At 38.3% G+C, this 25645-nt stretch overlaps 1 protein-coding gene across 1 annotated transcript in view; it reads right to left on the bottom strand.

Annotated features, from left to right (window-relative positions):
- Nucleotides 1–25645, bottom strand: part of PTPRD (protein tyrosine phosphatase receptor type D) — a 428560-nt gene that overhangs the window by 10608 nt on the left and 392307 nt on the right. Inside the window, exons 26-27 of the mRNA XM_062208263.1 lie at nt 1086–1371; nt 476–654 (exon numbers count right to left, since the gene is read on the bottom strand). Of these exons, the coding sequence (XP_062064247.1) occupies nt 476–654; nt 1086–1371 (465 nt within the window). The remainder of the gene's footprint in view (nt 1–475; nt 655–1085; nt 1372–25645) is intronic.

The following is a 25645-nucleotide window of genomic DNA, read 5'->3' as shown; positions in this document are numbered from 1 at the left end:
ATCAAGTAAAAGCAGTTAATACATTTTGAGGACTTTGCAAACTACATTGCTTTGTTAATATTATGATGTATGTCTTTATCATCATTATTTAAATTTTAGTGCAATGCTAATAGCTCAATTTCATGTGTCATACAAATCAATTAAGAAACACTTAATTGTATAGCTTCATTTTCTAGAAACAATTCTTACACCTTCTATTAAATTTATGAAATATGGTGTGGAACAGATTCTTTATTAAACTCCTTCAAAATCCAAATGGATTCTAAGAGTGCATGCAGAAGGCCAGATTAAAAACTCCATAACTACAGCTTCTTGCTCCTATCCAAAATAATAAAAAATAAATACCAAGGGACTGAATGCTGACCTATGCAGAAAGCAAATGGCTTTGAATTGAGATGAAATTCATTCTGGTTATGAAAGTAGGGCACATGTAAATAGCAAGACTTTAGATTGTCAGGGGAGCAAAAGTATATACCTGTATCCATCAATAAAACTGGCATTGATATAATCAGACCCTTCTACTCCTCGGATAGGCTGCAGGCATACCCTTGTGGATTCATATGGCATAATATTAACAAGGCGATTTTTGAATTTATTACATGGAAGATTGGCACTGATGAATCTTGAGGTGTGAGCTTTTGAGCTGGCTAGACGCTATTGAATAGAAAAAAGAAAAGAAAAATCCGACAAAGATAATTTTAGACTGTGGTTGAATATAATGTACCAAAGATTTCCTTTTCATATATACATCTTTTGTTTACTTTAAAGTAAATGACTATTCAAACTGCACTGCTTTCTACCTCAGCCTAATGAATCTGTATAGCCTATTGCATTTTTAAATATCATGTTCTGAGACTATGAGTTCTCAATTTAAAGTAGGATACAAAAGGCACAAGGTATTGTTAGGAAGCAAAGAATAGAAGAGAGAAAGAGGAGGAAAGTGTCTTAGAATCAGATACTTGTAGAGAAGCTCAAATGACCTTTGTTCTGCACAAATTCAAAAGGTTAAAAAAGTGAAGTCACTACACAAAGACAATCCCAGGATGAGGTACTCCTGAATAACCATTCTGCTCCCAAAGCCATACCTTAAACTCGAGCTCCATTCCTGTGACATTCTCTCCTGCTTCTATTTGTGTCAGCTTCTGAATGTAGGCATACAAGTTTCTAGCTGGCACTTCGGTATTTCCACAAGTCACTGCTTCTAACAGTGCATCGTGGATAAAGATGTATTGGTCTTCCGTTTGAACCATGTAATTCCTCTGGGCTCTCATTAAAGTTACATGGCCATAAATATCTACAGTTTTTTCATGCTTTATTCTTTCTAACATGGCATCTATGACAATGAAACAACCAGTTCGGCCGACTCCCGCACTGAAAGGAAGACAAAGAGAAAAGAAAAGCCCAAATAAACCCATCAGGAAAAAAATATGTCACAAAGATATTTTTTATTATTATGAACCAGGTTAATTCTAGTAGCTACTGGGATGATTCTGGAACATTCTCAAGTCGAAAGTATTATTAAGACACCATAACCAGAGTACTGAGTAATAAAACACTGAGTAAAATTAGTTTCATCACAAAATATTAAATATTAGATCCATAATTACCATGCCCCTTGATCATGTAAGATAAAATGGATTTGATTTTGAAACCAATATAACAAAACATTTAAGTTCTTTACATTTAAAAGATATTTTAAAAATCTTGTTTAATATCTAACTAGAGTATTTTCTTTTGCAAGTCCTCTTAGTCTACTTGAAGTCAATTTATTAAAAAAAAAAAAAAGACAAAGCACCTAGTACATCGAATTGAAACATCATGTATTATAAAACTCAACAAACACATTCTAAAACCAATATGATGGGAAACATGTAATTAAAATGAGGGGGCCCAGCACTGTTACATAGTGGCTTAAGCTGTAGCCTGCAATGTCTGCATCCCAAATGGGTTTTGATTTGATTCCTGGCTACTCTACTAACAATCCAGCTGGTAACCTGGGAAGGCAGCAGAAGATGGCCTGAGTGTTTCGGCCACTGTATCTACATGGGAGACCTGCATGGAGTTCCAAGGTTCCTTCCTAGCTTCAGCCTGGCCCAGCCCTGGCTGTTGCAGCTATTTGGGGGAGTGAACCAGTAGATGAAAGATTCCTCTCTCTCTCTCTCTGAGTCTGCCTTTCTATTAAAAATAAAAAAAATCCTTTTAAAAAGTTAAAATGTTATTGCATACTAAAAATAGTATAAAAGGATTAAAAAACAATGGTAGACAATGTAAAGCATGTCTCTTGTCTTTATTCCCCCCTTCTTCCCCCGGATTGAGTATATTTTGAAATTCCAGGTAAAATTCAAGTATTCTGCATAAGATAATAAAAGCCATAGCCCTTGTTATTGAAAGGGCTCTGAGGTGGTTTTTTTACTCCATTATTTGTAGAATTATGTATCATCTTCCAGTTGAGGAAACTGATTTAAAGAAGAGGGTATGCGAGTGTTAACAAGGCAAAATGGATGGATAAGATCTGGCAGTGCAAAGAGACTGTCTAACACACTGAACAGGGTTACAGAGTAGGGTGGCGGAAACGCTGACATTTCCTCTGAAGCTAAGAAAGAGTACTAGGAAAAGAATACATCAGTGCCCTTACAACCTCAAGGTAAGCCTTGTGCGTTTTCTATTTATCAGACCTTTCATGTTGGCACATGGATGTGGCAAATGTGGTTCAATCCAAGTGTGTTTTTCCTCCTTCTGATCATACCTGTTTCTCTAATGGTAAATGTAATCAACTGGTAAACGTCTATGTATCTATCACCACTTCACACACTGAGTGAGAGAGAGCCTCCTCCTTTGCTCCATGCCGCTCTTCCTGTCATCTGTGTACCAACGTGTTCATTTATTTGCCCATCCATTCACTGATCTTTGCATTCAGTGAACTTTTGAGTCAATGTACATTGAATAATGAAGTAATCTGATAAGTGGAATTAAGGATACAATACACATGACTAAAGTAGATTCTACTTTAGTAGCTCTTACCGTCTAACAAGGGACATAATGCTTTATATAACTGTTTTTAACACAAGAATATTGGTATACTGGGTATTGTGGTTTTTGAAATTTGACTTGTAGGACAGGGTGGATGAAGAGTTGACAAAGCTGGAAAAGCAGAAGAGAAGGAACAGATGGCTCCAGGAATGACATGTAAAACTCTCCTATACCAGAACTCCCACATGAAAGAGTTTAGTGAGCACCAGCATGCCTGCTTCAACTGAAATAGCAATTTATCTTTTGTGCCAAGTGGCTGCAAGGTGTGAGAGGGCATTTTTAATGAAATAATACCTTTATTTAATTACTGAACAGTATAGATCAAATTCTGCTTTCACACAGATGCCCTGTGGTCTACAGACTAGGATAAGTGAGAATTTGATATAACGTATCTTAAAATTGCTTACCGTTTAATGTCTTATGCCAGAGGGCCCCTGGTTACTGATTATAAGATTCCATTCAAGGTTTAAGCCGACAAAACGACATGACATTGAGCTATCATGCAAAAGCCTTCCGGGACACAGAAAATTAGAAATGTAGCATAGCCTTTGCAAGGAACCAATCAGAAACTTAATGCAAGTGTTACTATAGAGCTCTGTCAGCCTGGTGTTTCCAATACACTGAGATTCACAAAGTCCCATTACATCAAGTTTGCTGTACTAAATAAACCTGCTAGATTGGCAAGGCAAGTTTTCCCCATCATTCTGGATCCCCACCTCCATAGATGGGATTAAGTACCCTCTGTCCTGAATCACCTGAATCCCAGACAAAATGCATTATTATTTAGTCTGACAGGGCAGGCATATATAAACAAGCAGGCATATTTTCAGAGCAGGAATTGCATTTTTTTATCTTTGAGTGCCCTGCACCACATCTGCAGTAAGCATTCAATAATGTTTGTGAATGAATTAATGATTGGCCTGAGAGGCCTAAAGTAATGAGCAGCCCATCCAGGTAAGGTAAGCCTACTTACTTAGGAAGCAGACCCTTCAGAAAGCAGTGACATATATCCTACTACATTTGCCAAAAGCTGGAACTATTCAGGGAATATGTGAAGATGGGACCATATTGTATTTGACAGACAATAACAGGACGGGAGAAGTGCTTTAAATAGTCTCTATGTCCTAATAAGCCATCAGGTTGTAGTTAAGACAATCTAAGTAAGATTTAGCCAAGAAGAAGTTTGTCTTTTTGGGTTTCTTTCCAACCCTGTTTGACAGTTTCTAAGATGATGAGTAACACATTTTATCCCTTCTGGTTGTCTTTCTACATAGTTTTCATTTCATGTGTATACTGCTTCTAATGGAACACAACTTCATGCAGTACTTCCTGGAAGCACATCATAGCTTTACAACTGAGTCCTATATATCAAGTCCATTCAAGACAATGGCAGGAATATTTCCCTAAATATGCATCAGGGACCATTCACATGTCTAGATGATGCATGGTTCTATATTCTAGAAGAAAGCTACTACAGAATCTTGTAAATTGGTAGGAGTAACTTCAGTTCTAAACAGTATTAACTGCTTCTTGATGGTTGTGATTTATATTTTCTAAGAGTGAAGAAAAAAAATGTGCTCAAGCCTACATCATGAATTGTGGGAAGAAAATAAACAAGAGATGGTATGATTTAAACAAAACCTGTTTTCCCCACAAAACACAAAATATTGCTCACTGCTGTTCTGTCCATATGGAAGGCAGAAAAGGAGCTGACCCTTGAAACTGAGATGTTACCTTCTTCCCTAGGGTAAAGAATTCTTGGAGACATCAAACAAAAGACATGTGATTCAGTTTACTCCAAGATCATGAGATTCACGGTACTTTTTCCAGATTCCAATGGCAGTGTGTCCTTGAGAAAGTCAATTAACCTCTGTTTTCCCATTTTTCTTAATTGATGATTAGTTGATTATCTAGTAAATCTTAAGGCTGAATTAAAGACAGAGTGTTTTGCAAATACAAAGGAAGAGGGAGTTATTTTGTAGGTGCAAACTCCATTTAAAAAATCTACCTCTGTACTTGACAGCAAGGAACAGGCAATGTAGTACTGGGAAATTTATGATAGAATCTCTATAGGACCATTTGAGATTTGGCTTTTAAAATCTTTCTTTAATCTATTCCCTCAAGCTGCTTTCTTTTTCTTACTTTATTTCAAATAACCAATCTCTTTCATTTGAGGAATTTCCTGCTCTCACATAGCTGCCATGGCGAATGAGATGGCAGTCAAGAGCCTCTCCTCACACCGCCTAGTACAGGGGAGGTATTCAGCAAATGCTCATGGTAGGTAGGTGGAAGAGCAGGGACAGAAATGCAGAAGCTGAGAAGCTACTTTTCATGGCACCCCGATTGCTGCAAATGCTTTCTGTCATTTGAGTTGTTGTAACTCACTCCCCTATAACACACACACACACACACACAAAATCTATATGCTGCACCCTTCTCCCTCTTATTTAATTGTTGTGTTGATTCTCTCTCTGCTTCCCTGAATGGTTCCATCTGTATCCCTTTCCCTGATATATACCTCGTCCAGCCCTCAGAGTGCAGATAATGTCTCCAAAGTTGCATCCTTCTCTCTCTCATTACCCTTCATGCTTCAGTAATAATTTTCCAACAAATGATTCCTAAAGTGATGGCCCCTTCATTGGCCATAAGTGGATACCTATATTTCAAACAACCTTCAAGTTTCTCAAAAATAAATGGATTCCAAGCTTAATCAGCACCTTCTGCTCTCAAATCAGCTCCTCCCACTCTTACTCCCTTTCCTTGACATTCAGGTCTAAAATTGAAGAATCACCTTGGCCTGTTTCTGCTTCTTGCCCTGAACAAATAATAAATTATAAATCTCTATGCTACACATCTTCTCAGTGGTATGCTAGCGTTGGAAAAAAGGGACATGTGAAATTTTCAGGATTTTTGCTTAAATAAAACTAAGAAAAACAAAGGTAGTATTCAAAATCCAGTGCTTCTGAATTATTTTGCACTATATTTATGGTCATCCGGTGAAAATACTACATAATAATATGCTGCTGCGTATCTCTTCCCAGTGATACCACGTTTGTAGCCTGAAATCATCCATGGAAATCAGTGCCTACCCCCATGCCCGCACCCAGCACTGGTGGCTACACATTTCCCAGCACATACTGACTACCCTGCTTTGTCCAGTCCCCAGACTCAAGGACACAGAGTGCTCATTCCTTTGCTCTTTGCTACACATTTGCTCTGTACTTGTTCACTGGACCCCATCGGTTTTTATTCCATAAATATTTACTGAATGCCACAACATGCTAAGACACTGAGCAAAACTAAGCAGGATCCTTTGCTCTTGGAAATTACAGTTTAGTGCAGCACTTAGACATTATATAATCACAAGAATAAACAATTACAAATCTCAACTTTTGATGTAAGGCAGGATCACTGGCAGAGCCCCTTCAGGGAAATGCTTTTTAAATTGATACCTGTTATAGATGGAATTGTGTTCCTCTCATCAAAATTCATAGATTGAAATCGCAAACCCCAGTGTGACTGTATTGGAAGCTGGGCCTTTAGGGAGGTAAGTGTGGTTCAATGAGGCCATATGGTGGGGGCCCTCATCTACTAGGATTGGTGTTCTTCTAAAAAGACGAAGAGAAACTACAGCCAAGGGTGTACATAATTAGAAAGGTGTCATCTAAAAGACAGGAAGAGAGACCTCACCAAAATAAATCCTGACAGGACCTTGATCTTGGACTTCTGACCTCCAGAAGAGTAAGAAAATAAAATTTTGTTCTTTGGCCACCCAATCAGCGGTATTTTGTTAAGCCTGCCCTAGTAAGCTTAACAAAAACTTAACAGACAAGGTAAGTTTGTTACATAAAGAAGGGTGGACAGCCTATTGAAGAGAAAGAATATCCAAGAAGAAGCACTAAGTAAAAACCAGCACTTCTGAATAAACTTTGAAGCTGGTGGCTGGAAAGCAGAGAAGGCATAAAGGGCATGTTCTACATACTTATTTTCCATTAAAGACCCACTTATATTTATCAAATACAACAATATTAATAGCAATTATTTAGAATAATTCTGTTTTACATGTTTCATAGTTTATCTTTTGTGACATGGCTCTATACTTTAATTCTTCATTTTGATAAAGCTATGGGTTGGCTGCAATATGTCTGAATAATGTTTCATATTAAAATGCATGCATGGTATTATTTGATATAATTTAATGTGAGAATTTTTGCATTTAGTTATAACCAATAACTTAGTTATATGCAGAAATTTTGGATTCCACTATTATACAATATTATCTCTTCAAGCTCTAAATATATCACTCCATGATCTTCTTTTTTATGCTGAAGAAGTCATAGGTCAGACTGATTTTTGGTTGTTTTTGTTCCAAGTACTTGTGGCTGTTTCTATCTTGGGCCCTGGCCTCATCATTAAAACAACATGGCTCTCAGGCAGTATTTTTTTTTTTATCAGTATCAAAGCTTTTCTTCAGTACCAACCAAATTAAATAAATGTTCAGCTTTCTTACCCTGGGATCTTTTCTTATGCAGATCTTTACCTCTTAACTGGTCTGCTTGTTGACCTTGACCTTCCTTCAAGATTCAACTCCCATGCAGTTTTTTCTGCTTGGGACTGGTGTTGTGGCACAGTGGGTCAAGCCTCTGGCCTGTCACACCCATGTGCTAAATTGATGTGCCAGTTCAAGTCCCAGTTGGTTCGCTTGTGATCCAAACAGTTGGGCCCCTGCCACCCAGGTGGGCAACGCATATGGAGTTCTTAGTTCCTGGCTTCTACCTGACCTATATCTGACTGTCATGGCCGTTTGGGGAGTGGACCAGTGGACAGAAGGTGTCGGTCTCTCTCTTTCTCTAGGTCTCCTCTGGTACTCTGCATTTCAAATAAATAATAAAAAAAAAAAACTTGAAAAAAAGTTACCCCTTTGATTTATTCTTCCTTGGCCTCCTATGAAAGTCTATACCTCTTTTTTAGGAACTACCTTACTTCATTTTTGATTTCTGGTTGAGGAAAAAGGACAACAGCTTCCTTGTCTCTACTGCATTCCACAATTTAACAGAGCAATTTTCCATACAAGGGAAACTGAAGGTGTTCAACTTGAGTTGTAAAATTAGAAAATACACATTTAAAAAATATTAAGCCATCTCCTGGATCAATGACTCATATAGAAATGTTGTCCAAGGTTCCCAGCACAGGGATATTCCTTTTATATATGCTTAACCACATAAAGGGAGTTCTTATAATTGGATGAACTGGAAACACCCTGTAATTATGCTTCCCTCTAGCTACTCACAAATAACAAATGTCAGGCACAATTGTTTTTTGTAAGTAACTGAAGGTTGAAAATTCACAGCTTTTAAAAGTATGCCAGCCTACTTCTATCTGAATTTTCAAGTCCCTGTAGCAGCACATATTTTACATCCTTCTGGAATTTACTCTTTTTTCTTTCTTTCCCCATCAGCATCTGAGTGCAGTGTACCTCTCAAAATGAAGGATTGTAGTTCTAAAAGCAAATGCATTTTTCTTTGATCCTGAAAAACTCAGCTCCCCATAGCAGCAATAATGACGGAACCCTATTTAGTGCTGTTTGTTTTTCATCATTTCAACAGCCTTCAACCTGAAACATGATAAGAACAGCAAAACTGATAAACCACCCTTATTTTTATCTGTTTTCTGTCGGAGTAGTTGCCAAGCACTGAGACAGATTTTTCTAAATATCTTTAAAAAAGGAGCGCGTAACCCCGTGCTTCAGGCTGAGGCCAGCACAATTCAGTATATTTATTATGTTACAGAAAATTCCAGCAAAAAGGGAAGAGGCAGCACTTTTATCAAGTCTTAGTATTATGTTGGCCCCATTCTCCCTGAAGTAAAATCAACTTTGTAAGTTATTTCCTAATGAGGACAATGATTCCACTAATGTGAATCAGAACATAGAACACAGTCACAACCTGTGTTGTGACTGCTGCAGCAAACCAAATTACTGCTAAACTTCAGCCTTAAAAAATAATTTCAGTGAGTGACAGACATTCCAGTGTTTACAAGCTGAAAGACTATGCAATCCATTAAACAAGTATGCTTCCTAGGATATTGTTATTACTTCAATATTATCATCCATCCAGTTACAACATTTGTTTTCAATTTCTAAAAACATGATTGAGTTAGTCCCACGAGTTGAAATATGCTTAATGTCCCGTGATGCGATACAGTAGTAATGTGCAAAAGGAAAAAAAAATTAAGAGGCATAAGGGGACTATTTGGTGCTAAAACTGTTCTAGAATGTGTTTAAAAGTTGGCTTTTCTGATTAACTTGGTGGAGTTTTAATGCCGACCCTTCACTGACCCTTCAATGGGCTGGCAATGAAAGACAACAGAATGAGGAGATTTCACAGATCATATCGTTGTGTGCAGATACTAAAATATGGACATTTTGTGCATATATCAGTTCATAATCTTATTGGATATTGCAGTTCCACTAGAAGAGTGGCATTTATGAATGGCATTTTCTTTTTCTATGATGAATGAAGAGTAATTTCTTAACAGGAATCTACCTACAAAAATCAAAATATACATGGGCCTAATCCCTCTTTTATAAAATAATTAGATTCAAATAGAAATCTTCCAAAGACTTTGGCATGATCCTGGCACTATCCCAGTATTATCTGCCAAACACATTCCCTATTATTCATAAAATGTGAGGCTCAAGATAAACTAAAAGTCTCACATGTTAGTAAAAAGAACACCATAACAAGTCTTATCTTACAGATGGATAGAAGAGGTCATTAGGTATGGATGGAAACAGGCTCAGCTGGTTCTGATAATTGGTTTTGAGTTAAATCTGAATAGAGGTCAATGAAATAAAGCGATGGACATATAAGAGACCGTAACACACAGAGATTTTCCTAATGAGGAAAAGGCCATCCTAGCTCAGTCAATATTCCAAGTTTGCTTTAGAATGATACATAATGATCCACTTTTTGAAAGAGGTTACAATGATTTACTAAGACTGCCAAGTAAAGGTGCTCATGTTGTGTACTGCTCAGCCTGAAGAACAAAATAATCACACAGACTACAGTGTGTACAACCCACTCAGTCCACACAGCAGGCTAACCCTCAGCAATGTAAATGCTCTGACTGCTGACTCGGGCAGAGTCCAACAGAAGAGCCATTAGAGACTAGTATCTGGAAGACATTCAAACTTTAGTTCGTTTACTTTTATTATTTTGCTGAATATATTAATGTTTTCCTATCAGAGCAAGATTAGAATGGCTTATTGTTTTTTGCTTTTGAAAAATGCTGTTATCTTCATTTCACTATAAATAGTCCAAAGGTTTAAGTTTCTAATGGAAAGATTATAAATTGGTAGCTCCCTGTTTTGTTGTGTCCTTTTCTTGCACTCCCACAAGGCATGAGGATTTTAGTCTCAATACAACTAATTTACCTATTACCTTCAACAGTACCTGCTTCACTGTTTGGTCACTCTCTTAAACTCATAACTTTCCGAATTTATGAATCAGTGCTGCTCATATCACCTCTTCTAATCCTTTGCCTGTCTAGATTCCCTTTTCTGAAGAAGGGAATGGAGACCTAGGCAGGTTTAGGAATCCAAGATCACGTGGGTGTTTCCAAGGAGCTGAGATCTGGGTCAATGTCTCCCTGTACTAGTCAGATTTTCATTGCTTTCACTAATATACCCCAGAAAAGCTACTTAGGAAGGAGTAGGGTTTATTTCAGCTTACAGTTTGGAGGTTCATATTGCAAGATTGGCCTGCCTCATTGGTTCAGTCATCGGGTGAGGCCAGTGAATGGCAGACGATGATCAGGTGAGTCAGGAAGCGGAAACCCAGCAGCGCAAATTCTTCCTTACAGCTACGTCATTTCTCTTTATATATCCACAATGGTTCCAACACAGAGGCTCCACCCTAACAACCTAATCACTTCCCAAAGTCCAACCCTCAGACCCTATAATTTTATTAAGTTATATCCTTAATCCATTAACATAAGACTCTGTGGATGAAGACTTTCACACAAGGGACTTTGTGGAACGGTTGGGGAGACTAGGTTATTCAGTTATTTCCCACAATAGTGGTGGGAGATGGTGGCAGGGCAAAGCTAGAAGCTAGGAACTCAATCTGGTTTCCCATGGGGGTGGAAGGAACCCAATGACGAGTGACCAGTCCTCACTTCCGTCTCCATGAGTGTGAATGAAGGTGGCATCAGAAGCTGTAGTCAGGACTCCAACTCAGATACTGGGATATGGAACGTGTGCTTCCTAGCAGTAGGGTTAACTGCTAAGCCCAGTGCCTGCTCTCCTTGGGCCCTTGCACCCACGTGGGAGACCAGGAAGAGGCTCCTGGCTCCTGGCTTCGGATTGGTGCAGCTCCAGCCGTTGCGGCCATCTGTGGAGTGAACCAAAGGATGGAAGACCCCCCCCCCCAACTCTGACTTTCAAATAAATCAATCTTTTAAAAAAAATCAACAATTTAATGTAAGAAAGATTCCTATGCTCCAGTTTGCACACAATAGATTGTCAAGTGTTTAGACACTAAATGTTGCAATGGTCTGCCTATATTCCTAAGCAGTGTTGAAACATGGATTCCTGGGCTCTGACCCAGGGTTATGATTCAGTGTCTGAGGAGGGGGCAACATTATGTATTTCCTACAAGCTCCAAAATGCTGCTGCTCTTGCTGGTCCATGGTCCACACTGTACCTAACAAATATTCCAAGACATTCTTTTCCTGATATTTTTATAAGTACAAGAGGGCAGACCCATGCATTGATTATACTCACAATTATGGATATATGTATATGTATATATATATATATATATACACACCTGTAATTTTTAAGAAAATCTTAACCTTTCATCTTAAAATAGCAAAGGCTGTTTTAAGAAATGCAAATTTTGCTTTTTTCTGAAGACCAAATAATTATTATCTCCAGATAACTGTAATATATGGAATTATCTTGTAGTAAAACTATGATGCCAGAAATCCACCTTCCAAGTTTTCTTTGAAAGGAACAACCCTGGATGTGAGCAAATCAGATACCATGTACTAAGACTCAAAAGTATTGTTCCAAAGAGAGAAAGAAAAAAAATATCCAAGCAATAGAACCCTGATTGGAAAGACACACAAAACACAGATAACAGAACTATTTTTAAGCTACATTTTAGGCCTAGGGGGCACAGTAAAATACTGAAATAGAAAGTTTTCATGCCGATAACACAGAATCAAAATACATGCTGTTCAAAGGAAGCCAAGATTTTTTTTTTAAATGCTATCTAGTTTATGCAATGACTTTCAGTGTTTTTTTTTTTTCCACAGAATATTTTAAAATATATTGTAGGTACAGCTGGGAAAACTAAGTGATACTCCTGTCCAGATCTCAGTTATTAGGTTATTAAAATGTTTTCACATTTCGTACAGATGTCTAGATTCCATTCTTTAGCAGTAATTTTAATTCAGAACTCATTATTGACAGCTGTTTGTTCTGATGGACCCTAATTGCTCTTTTACCAGAGTCAGCTGCACGAAGACTGATTTCTTTTCCCTTATAGAATGTATTACATATAAACACAGGCAGAAAAAAATCGCCAATTAACTAAATGTGTGCACAAAATTATTGACAGCTCTGATCAAGTAATATATCTTGCAACATCTATCTATGCAACATAGGTCAAACAAAATTACAGCATTTATAGTTTATGGTATTAAATATAATTATGTGGAAATATTCACAAACATTGAAGTATATACTCATGATGAGTACCAGTATCTGAAAATTTTCTCCTTTATTAAAGAAAGTTATAAATTACTATATTTGAGTAATTGGCAGGGTATTGAGCCTATGGATGAAGCAACTCAAGTTTACCTATTTGACATAAACTACATACTATGTAGACCCCAAGACATCTTCCATAATTGGCCCCTGTCCAGAGGAATCTAGCAGGATATGGGAACATTTTGCTGCAGGTAATCACCTGGAGGGTGAGTTTCTGGAAACAAAAAATTCCTTTCCTCACTCTCCAATCCCTGCAGTGGCCAAGCTGCCTTCCCCAACTTTACTGGAAAGAAACACACATTTTTTGAAGTTAAAGCTCTTTCCTCTGGAAGATTCTTTTCAAGGCAATGCCTCATTTTAGTAGCTCCCCAAGAGATGTAGGAACAGCTGGCAATGTTCATTCTATCAAATGCATCCAAAGCCTTGCTCATAGAGTCTAGGCCAATTTGGGGACCCCAAGCTGTCTTCCTTAGTGGACTGGAACCCCCTGAAGAGGGGTAAACCGATGGCTGGATTCACTGGAGACCATATAATCGGCAATATACTGCATTTGAGAGGGGAATAGTTCCTTTTATTTGCTCTCTATCTGTTGTAGAAATGGAAGGAATGTGGTGATCAGGGATGAGCAAACTGCTCCCTATAAGGAACCCATCAAAGAAAATGAACTTTTTCTTAACACCAGAGACACTATGTGCTACTTCCCTTTCTAGGAGGCATGCAATGCTCCTCTTTGCAGATTTAATCAACCTCACATAGGGAGGGAGATATTGGGAATGGGATGCCTATACCCTGATAACCCTCAGAGATGTAGCATACATTTCTGTTACTACAAGACCTATGCTAATTAGAACACAAGCCCTGGACTTTACATTTACAAAGCCTGGCATAATGAATGTAAAGTATCCTGAGTCTTGGTACCCACTATCTGGTCCATAGCCTACAGGTCCTCCTCTCACCCCTAGTAACAATGGAAACTATTTCATTTGGCACCTAACAAAAATGCTACTATCCTCTCTCCACCTTTTAACCCACATACAGATATTTATGCACTTTAGAATTCTTGCATAGTTGTGTCCTAATACTGTTTTGGATGGAACAACTCCACTGTTATGTTCAGTTATCCATCAAGTATGTATTGAATGCCTGTTTCATGAGTGGCATAATTCAAGGTCTTAGGTATGCAACAGTGAACACATAGCCATCTCTAATGGGAATCCAGGTCAGAAGTTCAATGTTTATTATTTTTTTTTCATTTTTAATTTGAAAGGTGATGAGACAGAGAGTGAGAGAGAGGGAGGGAAGGAGAGAGAGGGAGAGGGAAGCAGAGAGAGGGAGAGGAAGAGAGGGAGAGGGAGAGGGGAAGAGGGGGAAAGGGAGGGAGAGAGAGAGAGAGAGAGAAAGAACATCATTCCATCTAGTGGTTCACTCCCTAAATGCCCACAATCATCAAGGATCAAGGCAGGCTCAGTGGCATCATCTGCTGCCTCCCATTGTTCACAGATACACAAGCATGACAGGGTAGGTAGTCTCTGATAGGGTAGGCCTATTCTGTGACAGTCATTTTGGCAAATGGAAAGAGCATGGACTTCAAAAATCACAATCTAGGTTTTCCTCCTGCAAGCTTATTTATCTTCTCTGATCTGTTCCCTCACCTCTAAGGAGACTACTGGCAAAATGCCTCTTCCTAATAATAGAATCTTGAGAAATGTTAATTTCCTTATTCTTTATGCTCTCTGAATTGAGGACCTTACATTGAATATTTTAATTCAATTGGCCTAATGACAGAAAAGAATGAAAAGCTTTTCATTCTTGCATAGTTTACATTAGAGAAATACTTATTTTATGAAATCAATATGCTACTTTATTTCCTGGTTGCTTTCTTCTCATGAGAAAAAACAAACAACTACAGACAATTGAATCAGATTTTAGACGTGGTTCCCAAAGCGTGGTCCCATCACAGCAGCAGCAGGATCTCCTGGGAATTTGTTGGAAATACCGTTTCTCAGGGCCCACTAAAACCCACAGAATCAGTTACTAGGCGGGGCCAAGCAATTTGGGCTCCTACAAGCCGCCAGGTGATCCTGACACGTGCAATGAAGTTTAACAATCACTCATTTTGCCATTACAGAACCTTTTATGGATGGAAAGACTGAACAAAGGAGAAATATACAAGACCCAAACTAAAATAAACTAAGATCTCTTCACTTCAGGACATCTTAGCTTGTGTTAAGATTCTGTTTCCATTATCTCAAGTAGTACTTACTCTTCATTCCATCACTTTTTCTTTTCCAAATGTATAGGGCTATCTACATGCGTGTTCTTAGCTGACTCCTATTTAACCAATATACCTACTAACCCAGGCTTTTGTTTTCCTCCAAAAAGCCCCTATTGCTCACTGCACCAGAAGAGCTCAATGATAGGAGGCTACTCTTTCTAGACGTCAGTGCCCCTTTGTGGTATCCCTGTGTTTACTCCAAAAATAATCAATTACTTTAGTTAAATAATTTCATTAAGTATGGAATGCATTGATAAATTATAGTTAGAAAATAAAATATTTGCTTCTGTGAAAATTAAATTAACTGCTTTGGAAAGACAATGAAAATAATTTGTATCCCCTTTCCCTCCCCACCCTTAAAAGTATTGTTGAATTAGTTAAAGTGAGACAACTATAAATAAACTGGGAAGGATTTCTAAAAATCTGGAAGCATTCTAAACTTAGGTTGCTTCAAAAGTATTAACTTCATTGTTTCATACACACTAAATTTGAAGTCAGCTGTACAGTTCTTAGTCAAATTTTTAAGAATCCGATGAATCTAATATACAACTCTACTCTTGAAGTTAATGTCACATCTATACATAAATTTTTAGTGTTCTTTGCATTAACTGAAGTTTTCTCTAAATGACCAGGCCTTAACCAAAAACATGGATCAAAGTTTCTTCCAGATGGTCTGCACTGGTCTGGGCAAATTCATCTAATGCTGTTAGAACTCTTTGAGGGAGGCGCTACACAGTTTTATCTCCATAAGGCCTAGCCTGGAGTTCTGTGCAGTTTAGTTTGAACAAATATCAATTATAGTAACATATACATTTTATTGACTTGCTGATTGATTTTTCAACTTCACTTAGTAGATCATAGTTCTGTTTATTGCCATGAGCCGAGCTATCCATGCTGTAGGAAATATTCCTTCATAACAGTACTCCTGCAGTCCTCAAAGATATTGCAAGGGGAAGAAAAGCAGCTCTGTGTTTAAATATGTAGTAGAAATTTCCTCTCAAATCTTCACAATGGAAATTAGTATGCTATAAGGTTCCTTAACCTACTGTTAAGAGATCAGTTTAACTTATTTTTCTCATACTTCTCTACAGAACTGTCCCCTCTCCCCTCAACCTCTATTAACAACCCATGATTCATTGTAAACATACATCGATGAGGTGTTCCAAAAATAGGATGACTGGCCTTCTTAGAATGAAACCATTTTTCTGCTTTGTAGTATTCATCACACTTCCATAGAAATCAGAATGGAAATGAAAATCATTTGTCAGATAATATAGGCCAATCACTGGCTGGTATGTGGCTGACCTTTGGATTTGTAGAAGTTGGATTTATGAAATCGTTCTTTTTCTTTTTTCTATATAAGGTAGCAAAGCACTTCTTATCCAGCCCTACTCTCACAAATTAAAAGAAGGAAGTTTTAGCAGGGGAGTGTGAAGCACAGGATGTTAAATAACAGAGTGTGATGGAGCCTATAATGAACTAAGCCTAAAAAATTAACATTTAATTTAAAAATAAAAGAACCAAATTTTAAAAATATGTCTGCAAGGCAAATGTCACTGAGGACAAATTTGGGTACAAACTTTTCAGAGTTGGAAATGGTTTCAACACTCGGAAATTATTTTAAAACTTGATGTCCTAAGATTTCAGACACAGAAAAGCAGTGCAAATAACAGATTAGAGAAGCATAAGAGATACAGTCCAGAGGCACTCAACCTGGGGCTGAGGACTGGTAATGAGTGGCCTTTACATCAAATACGTCCATGGAATCAAACATTTAGCAGAGATAAGGCTTTCTGGACTATTAAAATCTCAAATGTTGAATGGCAGTTACGTAATGAGTTTCTTTAAAAAATAGAAAATGAATTGCCATTTAACAAACACTGCCTGAAATGCTGGTAATTGAAGCTAGGCGATGCATGCTTAAGGATTCATTATGCTCACTCTTGACTTTGGTTATATTTGAAAATGTCCAAACTAAAAAAGTTTGGAAAACACAGCTTCTTCCCTTGCCCCCTTAAGATAAAGCTCTTTTAAATAAAGGGTTCTGACAGAGGTAAAAATTAGGATCTCGTTTGTGACTTCTGACCTCCTTGCAATACTTAGGATTGAACTACATTTAACCATACTGTGATGTGGCAATTCAGTAATACAGAGAATTCAGTACAAAATATGATGACTACATTAGGAATTGCTGTATCTCTGTTCATTAGGTATGCCACAAACATTTACTCTAAAAATTACTTCTATGCAGAATTAGCTCAGATTTTTAAAAATGTATTTATTCCTAAGACTATAGAAAATATAATCACAGAACAACAAAGGCTTACATACCTATCTTTTGTAACTGGTCTACATTGACAGTGATCCTAACCAAATTTAGAGAAGGTTTTGTTAATATTGGTGCTTTACTATTGTATTGCACAAACCAATATGTTTGCATTTAATTGAATCAAGATAACAAGTGAACTTCAGGATGTAGAACATCAGAGAAAATAGCCTCAAAGTAGATCAATCATTTTCAGACACACAAAAGAGAAAGAGAATGTAAACCACAGGTTATAAAGCATTTTTGTTGTATGTAACATGACTGGTTATGGTTTTTCAAATATATGTGGTGATCATGAGTTTAGACTGAGCAAGGGTCTTTGTCCAGTTGATTAGAATTAGAGTGTGGTTAAGGCTGACAAAGCAAGTTTTTGAAGATGTATTGCATGATCAAAGTACTGCAGACCAAAGTTTGGGCTTAACTGGTTTCTTTATACAGAGGAAAATTCTTATTATGGCTTCCATAAACCAAAATTCCTATTCATCATTATAATCAAAGTCAGTAAGCATGTAATCTATAAAATTTTATCCATTGTTCCCTCATAGAGAAGATAACTACTTTCCTAGAAAAACAGAAACTCAGTCAGGTGAATGATCTGTACAAGATCACATAATTTTAGGGCAGTTGACCATCTCTCTTATTTTTCTGCATATACAATCCTCATTTCTTATCTTGAAAGCCAAATACACAGTGAAGTTGTGGAATTAAGAGTTGTTCTCATTGGAACATATTTTAAATGAAGGTCTTGAGATCCAGCAGCTTCACTGATCACTTTATACTTTAAAATCCCCTACTCTATATGAACTGATTTAGGAACGGTTTCAGCTTTGTTGGAATTCTATGACATGTGTGAAACACAGCTCATAATTAGAGACCATCTCTGGTCTTCCTTTGTTTATATTAAAATCCAGTAACTCTGTTACTGATAAAATTTACAGGCCTACCATTATGACTAATGGTAGTTACATCTTATGTATATTTATCTCCTATGTCCATTTATAGTATCCAATTTGAGTTTGGTGGTACAAGATAGTATAATTTAAAAAAAGAAAAACTAGCATCTTCAAATAATCTCTACTCAGAGAAAAGTTAAGTGTAATCTCAATATAAACTCTGCCTCAGTGACAAGAAGAAAGGCTCTGCCCACTTGGTTCCCTTTAGGGCCAGAAACCAACATGAGTTGGAAAATTGCGGCTAGGAAATGGCATTGCGACTCACATCTTTTACATGCAAATCTGGAGGTAGTTATGGATCCAAAAGGGAAAGGTAAATAAACACAGCGACAATGGAAAACAGAATCGGGCAAAATTTCTAAATGAAATTAGATCTTCCTCTATACTGTCTTCTCTGTTTCACTTGTGTAACAGATTAGCAAAGAACCCGTATTTTGGGTTGTACTTGGTGTTCTACCCTTCCCATCCAGCCTTGTGAAGGAAATTCACATTATTCTTAATCAGGCTGATGAGAGCAGAGCCCTGAGAAACACAGAGGAGTTCAATAAGACTTTGTGTGTCTAATTTGCATCATATTCAGGCACAACCAGATCTGATAGGAGAACTTAGGTGGGCAGGTCTAGTGACTTGGTAGAGGCTCAAGAGTCCCCATTCTGGGACCTGCGCTGTGGTGTAGTGGGTAAAGCTGCTGCCTGCAATGCTGGCATCCCATATGAGAACCAGTTCAAGTCCTGGCTGCTCCACTTCTGATCCAGCTCTGCTACGGCCTGGGAAGACAGTGGTAAATGGCCCAAGAGCTCAGGCCTGTGCACATGCATGGGAGACTCAGAAGAAGCTCCCGGCTTCTGGCTTCAAATCGGCCCAGATCTGGCATTGTGGCCATTTGGGGAGTGAACCAGTGGATGGAAAACTCTCTCTCTCTCTCCTCTCTCTCTCTCTCTCTCTCTCTCTCTCTCTCTCTCTCTGTCTCTGTGTAACTCTGCCTCTCAAATAAATAAATAAATCTAAAAGAAAAAAAAGTTTCCATCCCTCAGATATGCTCTGTGTCCCAAAAATCCTTTTTTGTGCGCTTAATTTATCATTATTCAGTTTGTCTTCAGCACAGAGACTGCTTATAAGCACAGGATTTATTTCAAAAGGGATACTCTTCTGAGTTTTGGGGGAACTGATTCATTTCTGCATCAAGATATTCTCCCAGCAGCTGTACTTACTTTAGAAAGGCAAATGCACCTTATTAATGCTAGGCAACGGGTTTAAAAAGTACTTGCTAAACATTTGTTTATTTATATGAAAGACTTCAGAGTTTTGCACAGCTAGATTTAGGCACATAACAAACACTGTGAGTGTGTGAAAGAAATAGAAGTGATTCCAGCAGATGGTATGGTCAGAAGCAAAGGATTTGAAGTGCAAGAAACAGCACAAATCTAAACTGAGAAGTCTGAATGGCTCTAATTGTAACACATCTTCAGGAGAATGAAGGAGGTCATTTACATTATGTTAAGAAATACAGGAGCAGATTCTTGTCTTATGGAAGTTGTGTTATACAAAATAGAAATCTGGCACACGGTTTACTGTTGGACAATATACCACACACAGGCTTTATTTTGGTTCCAGCAGAAAAGCAGTATCGACAAATTTCTTTCTCTCTCTGCTTCCTACTTTATTCAATAGAAGAGGTAACAATAGCATCTGCTGCACTTGGCTGGAACCTGGGATGAGGAAATTGTGGCTGATGAGCCTCCCAGGCATATGGACACTAAAACGCTCATGCACAGCCATTGCCGAGCCAGGCTAGCACTCCGATGGGAGCAGCAGATACACAAGGCAGCCACTGTGAACCAGAGCAGGGCTGCCAAGACAGCATGTCAAGTCATTTTTAGTAGCCTGAAGTGGTTTCCACCATCCCAGCGCCAGGCACTACTGCAAAGCAGGATGAGTTTATCTCTGACATTCTCTCCATCTCCCTCTGGCAGCCCTCTGCTATTTCCTAGGCCCCCACCTTACTGATCACCTGGGTGCCCATTGTATTCAGGCTGCTCCTTGGCTACATCAGTCCTCTTTTCCATTAATCATGGTCTTGAAGATCTGTGATACTTAATTGGCTCTAATGCATCAAAATTACCCACTTCAACCATCTTAGTGCCAAACGCAACGCCTCCTCTCACGGTACAGGTGCTCTCTGGTTATTTTCCTAATGCATCTAGAAAATAATTAAGGGGTTATTTAATGAAATTAATTTGAAGAAAATTCAGAGTACCAGAGTGAGTGGGAAATATTTTGGAGCAAGTGTGGCCTTGAGTCTAGCAGGAGTCCAGGGAAAAGCTGTCAACTTCATTGGGCCTCATTCTGTTTTCACATTTCTGAGGTTTACCAATGGGAGGGGAGGGGGTGGGGGAAGGGGAGAGAGGCAGAGGGGATGGAGGGGGGGGGAGAGAGAGAGAGAGAGAGAGACAGAGAGAGACAGAGACAGAGACAGAGGAGAGAGATCTGGAAGATTTAAAGTACCCTTTCCTGAGCTATGATTCATTGTGATTGAATTATGCTCCTGGAGTTTGAGTTTTAAAAAGCCCATTAATCTCAATAAATCCTGAATTACAGGAAGATTTACATGAAACACTTTGAAACATGATGAAAGAGTACTTAAAAGTGTAAGTTTCTTCCACCCACAAGTTGATATTTTTGCAAAAATAATCAGGAAGCAGTTCTGAAATAAATTAGATGTTTCCTCCACCTTCTTCCCCATTTAATACATTAATCAATTGACTCTGTATTTTGACAGGAGCTGGAGGTGTCTGCTCTTCCTAAGGAGCCTTTTGTGGGAAATTCACATTGCACTCATCCAGGTTAATGAGAGTTCACAGTACAACCCTCAGAGGTAGAATACATTAGGGCACAAATGTCAATAGATGGCATCAGTTATCCCAACCCTTGAACCTGAGCTATCACTTGATGAGCTTTGAAGAGATAATGCAGTGGAAGTGCTAGCATCAAATAACTTTGTGGCTTCCTCTTTGATGTCCTTAGAACCACAGGACTAAGATGAAAGGCCTCTTGGGGAGGGAGGTCCTACCCAACACTTCCTGACCTTCCAGCCCACTGCAAAGACCTGCAGAAGACCCAAGTCAACCCGCAGAGTAGTGTGAAGTAACAGATGGGTGTGCTTTTTAAGCCACTGAGTTTTGGGATGAGATTTCTAGGCAACAATGGCCAAATTATAAGTAAACCCACAATTTCAGAAAATCTGCCAACACCCCAGGCACACAGATGTACTAGAAAATAAGTTTGGTTACAATTTTTAAAAATGATTCAATGAGCAAAACCAATCCAAACCAAAACAGAGAGAAAATGTATTATTTCTTAAAATAATCAGAATTTCATAATCCTTTCCTGAGATACTAAAACAAATGTGAGCAAACAACTGTTTAACCTTTTTTTTTTTTTTTTTTTTTTTGGATAGGCAGAGTTGGACAGTGAGAGAGAGACAGAGAGAAAGGTCTTTCTTCTGTTGGTTCACCCCCCAAATGGCTGCTACCGCCGGCGTGCTGTGCAGATCCAAAGCCAGGAGCCAGGTGCTTCTTCCTGGTCTCCCATGCGGGTGCAGGGCCCAAGCACTTGGGCCATCTTCCACTGCACTCCTGGGCCACAGTAGAGAGCTGGACTGGAAGAGGAGCAACCGGGACAAAATCCGGCGCTCCAAACTAGAACCCGGTGTGCCCGCGCCACAGGCGGAGGATTAGCCTAGTGAGCTGCGGCACCGGCCAACTATTTTTTTATCATCAGAATGGGACAGCCCCACAGTTAATTCTGCCCCCTTTCATTTGTCTGCCTCCGTTAACCATCTATGGACTCTACAAGCAGCACCATGCATGGACAAAGGACTTAACTGCAAACTCTCCCTTTATGGGACTGACATATTGAGGAGGATTTTTTGAGGAAGTGAGAGAGGTACGGAGGACAGTGGGATAGGGAGAGAAACAGAGGCTGCTCAAGCTCCTTGGAAAAAGATGTAGAAGAACATAAGTGAAATGCATTTATCCTTGGTAAAATTCTGTGATTTAAAAATAGAGTGTGCAGTCCCGGAAACATACACCCCAAAAAACCAAAGGGCAAAGCATTTTAGGAACCTGCAAACTTAGGCAGGGGATATGGCATTATGACTCACCTTCCTCTCATTCATCTGATCTTTTATCTTTGGCTTCTGTTACACAGTGCACAAGGGACAGTCATCAAGTCATATGTCACTGAAGGGCACTCCTGGGGCTTATTGTTTGGAACTGCCAAAATGCTGGACGTCATACCAGGCATGAATATGAAACAATGTGATGGATATCCCAGCAAAGACTAGCGTTTATTAACTCCAAAGAGTATGGCTCTTAAAAGTAGCCACCTTGAGAGGCTGAAGATTTATGGCAGCAATGCTGCCTTGGTGTAAAAGTATTTTTGGAGTCCAATTTTGGGCAGTCAAGAGCCTGTGGCTTTTTTCATTGGATTTATTGATGGTGGCACACCTTTGTCCTTTAATAGATTTAATTTTTTTCTTCTCTTGTCTTCACTTCTCTTGCCTCTTTTTATTTATGTCTGTGTATCTGTCAATCAATCATCTATCATTTCTACCAAGAGACCTCTGGAGCCAAGAATTTGGTTTGTATGATCAGTGATCAACATAGGGAATGTTGATGGATGGCTTTTCAAGCAATGAGCCTAATTCTCTTCATGCACCAAATGGTGATTATTAGGGTAAGTCTCATAGAGAAGCTCTCCAAATGTTTTTAATATTGATGCCATTAGAAGAAGCCTTTGGGGGGATGAAAGCTTTGAGGGATGGGTTATCATTTGTAAGCAAAAATTCTGCCACAATTAAAATTCAGTTTCATTAACACATGGCAGTTATTCTCAGCTAGGAGTGATGGATCCCCCAGGGGACATTTGGCAATACTTAAAAACATTTTTGATTGTCACAACTGGGAGAAGGGAATGCTAAAGGCATCTGGTGGGCAAAGACCAGGGATACTGCTAAATATCCTATAGTTTAAGGGACAGCTCCCATAGCAAAAATGATGTGGCCTAAAATGTCAACAGTGCTGAGGCCGAGAAACTTTGCCTTATGGAAATCTATTCTAATAAGTAAAATATTTTTAAGTGTAATGAAATAATTATTACAGTACTTGTGTTTTTTAAAGTGCTTTTGCTTATTAATTTTTTAACACAATTGTTATTTGAGACGACCCCCCCCCCCCACAGAGAGAGAGAGACGGAGGGAGGGAGGGAGAGAGAGAAAGAATGAAACAAAGAGATAGAGATCTCTGGAGATCTCTGGTTGGTTTACTCCCCAAATTCTGCCACAGCTGGGGCTGGGAACTCAATCCAGGTCTCCCGTGTGAGTGGCAGCAACCTAACCACTTGAGCGATCACCAGCTACCTCTCGGGGGGCCTATTAGCAGGAGGCTGAAATCAGAAGCAGAGCCCAGACACAAACCCAGGCACTCTGATATAGACTGCAGGCATCCCAGGAAATATCTTAACCACTGTGCCAAACACCCTGCATTACGCATTTTTAAATAAACATTATTGCAACCCACCTTATTGGTTAACATCTGCACAGACATACATTTCTACTCTTCTGAATCACAAATTACATAGACCTGAAGCTCACATTTTAGAGAACATGACAGGATGCTTTTTTATTAATAGAAATATATAAACAGCCACCTACTTTCTGTGTAGCAAAACAAAATAATAAAACATTAATAATGGAAAACTTTATTGACTTTCTACATTGTAGGTACTGGCTAATTAGATTCTTGACACATGCCACATTATTTAATATTTATAAACAATACTATGAAGGAAATACTATTATTACTATCACTTCACTGATCAAAACATGAGCAGTGATAGATTAAATAATTCAGTTAAAGCCACAGACACAGTAAATGTATAGCTGTGATTTGAACTCTGGTAGAAGGATTTCAAGTGCACAGTCTACAACACCATGCACTGCTGTCCTCAAAGACCAGCTCGATCTGCTAGAAAGCATCTTGTCACTGGTTCTACCCATGTTTCTATCATGTATATTCAACATTATGTCATACATAAAGAGGAGAGGACTTGAATCAGAAAATGGAAGCTCTCATAGAGACTTAACTTACTGGTTGGGTGTATGGTCTTTAACAAATCACTTAACCTCTGAGAATATCAATTTCCTTATCTGTGTAGTGAAGATAGTAATAATGTACATCTACCATTCCTGTTGTAAACATTAAATCAAGTAAGTGATGGGCAGATGCTCTGTAATTAATTCATTTTCCTAAACAAAAGTGTGCAGGTTCTTGAATATAGAATGGCAACAGTAAGATGATAGTCTGTCCTTGAAGGGCTTTGCTGATACAGCTCTGGAAATATGGTTTTCAAGTTAGGTCATGTCCTAATGTTGGCCTCATCTCTCCTCTATTGCCTTTATATATATAAGCCTTCTTTCCAAACAAATTTTCCATTTCATCAGGCAGCCAGAACGTCCCTTGCAGAATCCCAAATTATCTTCACCGTTTTTGAGCCTTAACACTTTACACCCACTGAGGCTACTATGTAATTCCTTTTAATGTCTTCTTCTGGTTCAATTACTTTTGAACTGTTTCAATGAAAGTAAGGTATTTTTCCTTTATACAAGGTGCCATTAAAATATTAAAGACCTAAACTCCTGGTGTGTATCATAGATTTGTTTCATAAATTAATCTTTTATATTTTATCAGTTATTGTTATATAAAAATAGAATCCAGAGTAATGAATTCCATTTTGTATAATTACTCATATTTCTCATCACCTTAAAGTATCTCCATAACTATGACATAATCTTTATATTCCACACATCATCTTATTCAGAGATGTCCGTATTTTTAACAAGCTAGTTTTTCATCTACTAAAAGCTAGCTTCTCCTATATCTTAATTTACACATAGAAATGAATCCCAGGTTTATGGAAAATATGGGTCTATGGTTGTTACTTGTCATCATCTCAAAACTACAATATGCTTTAGCAATACTTGTAATCTTTGATCTGGAGAAATATTTGAATGGAACATTAGGAGAAATAAAGGATAGATTTTAGAATGAATGGTTAAAAATGTATTAAATATTTTCCCACAGCACTCTTAGCTCACTGAATGCTTATATGCAATGTTTTCATTTTGATCTTGAAAAGGTGACTTCACTCAACACTGGATTGGTGCTGAAGGTAAATGGGTATGCCGTGAATATGATGACCTGAGTAGTTTCTTCATTGAATTT

Source organism: Lepus europaeus, chromosome 12, assembly GCF_033115175.1.
Source record: "Lepus europaeus isolate LE1 chromosome 12, mLepTim1.pri, whole genome shotgun sequence".
Classification (NCBI taxonomy): Eukaryota; Metazoa; Chordata; class Mammalia; order Lagomorpha; family Leporidae; genus Lepus; species Lepus europaeus.
Note: the sequence above shows the minus strand (reverse complement) of the source record. Positions and strands in the feature narration are given on the sequence as shown.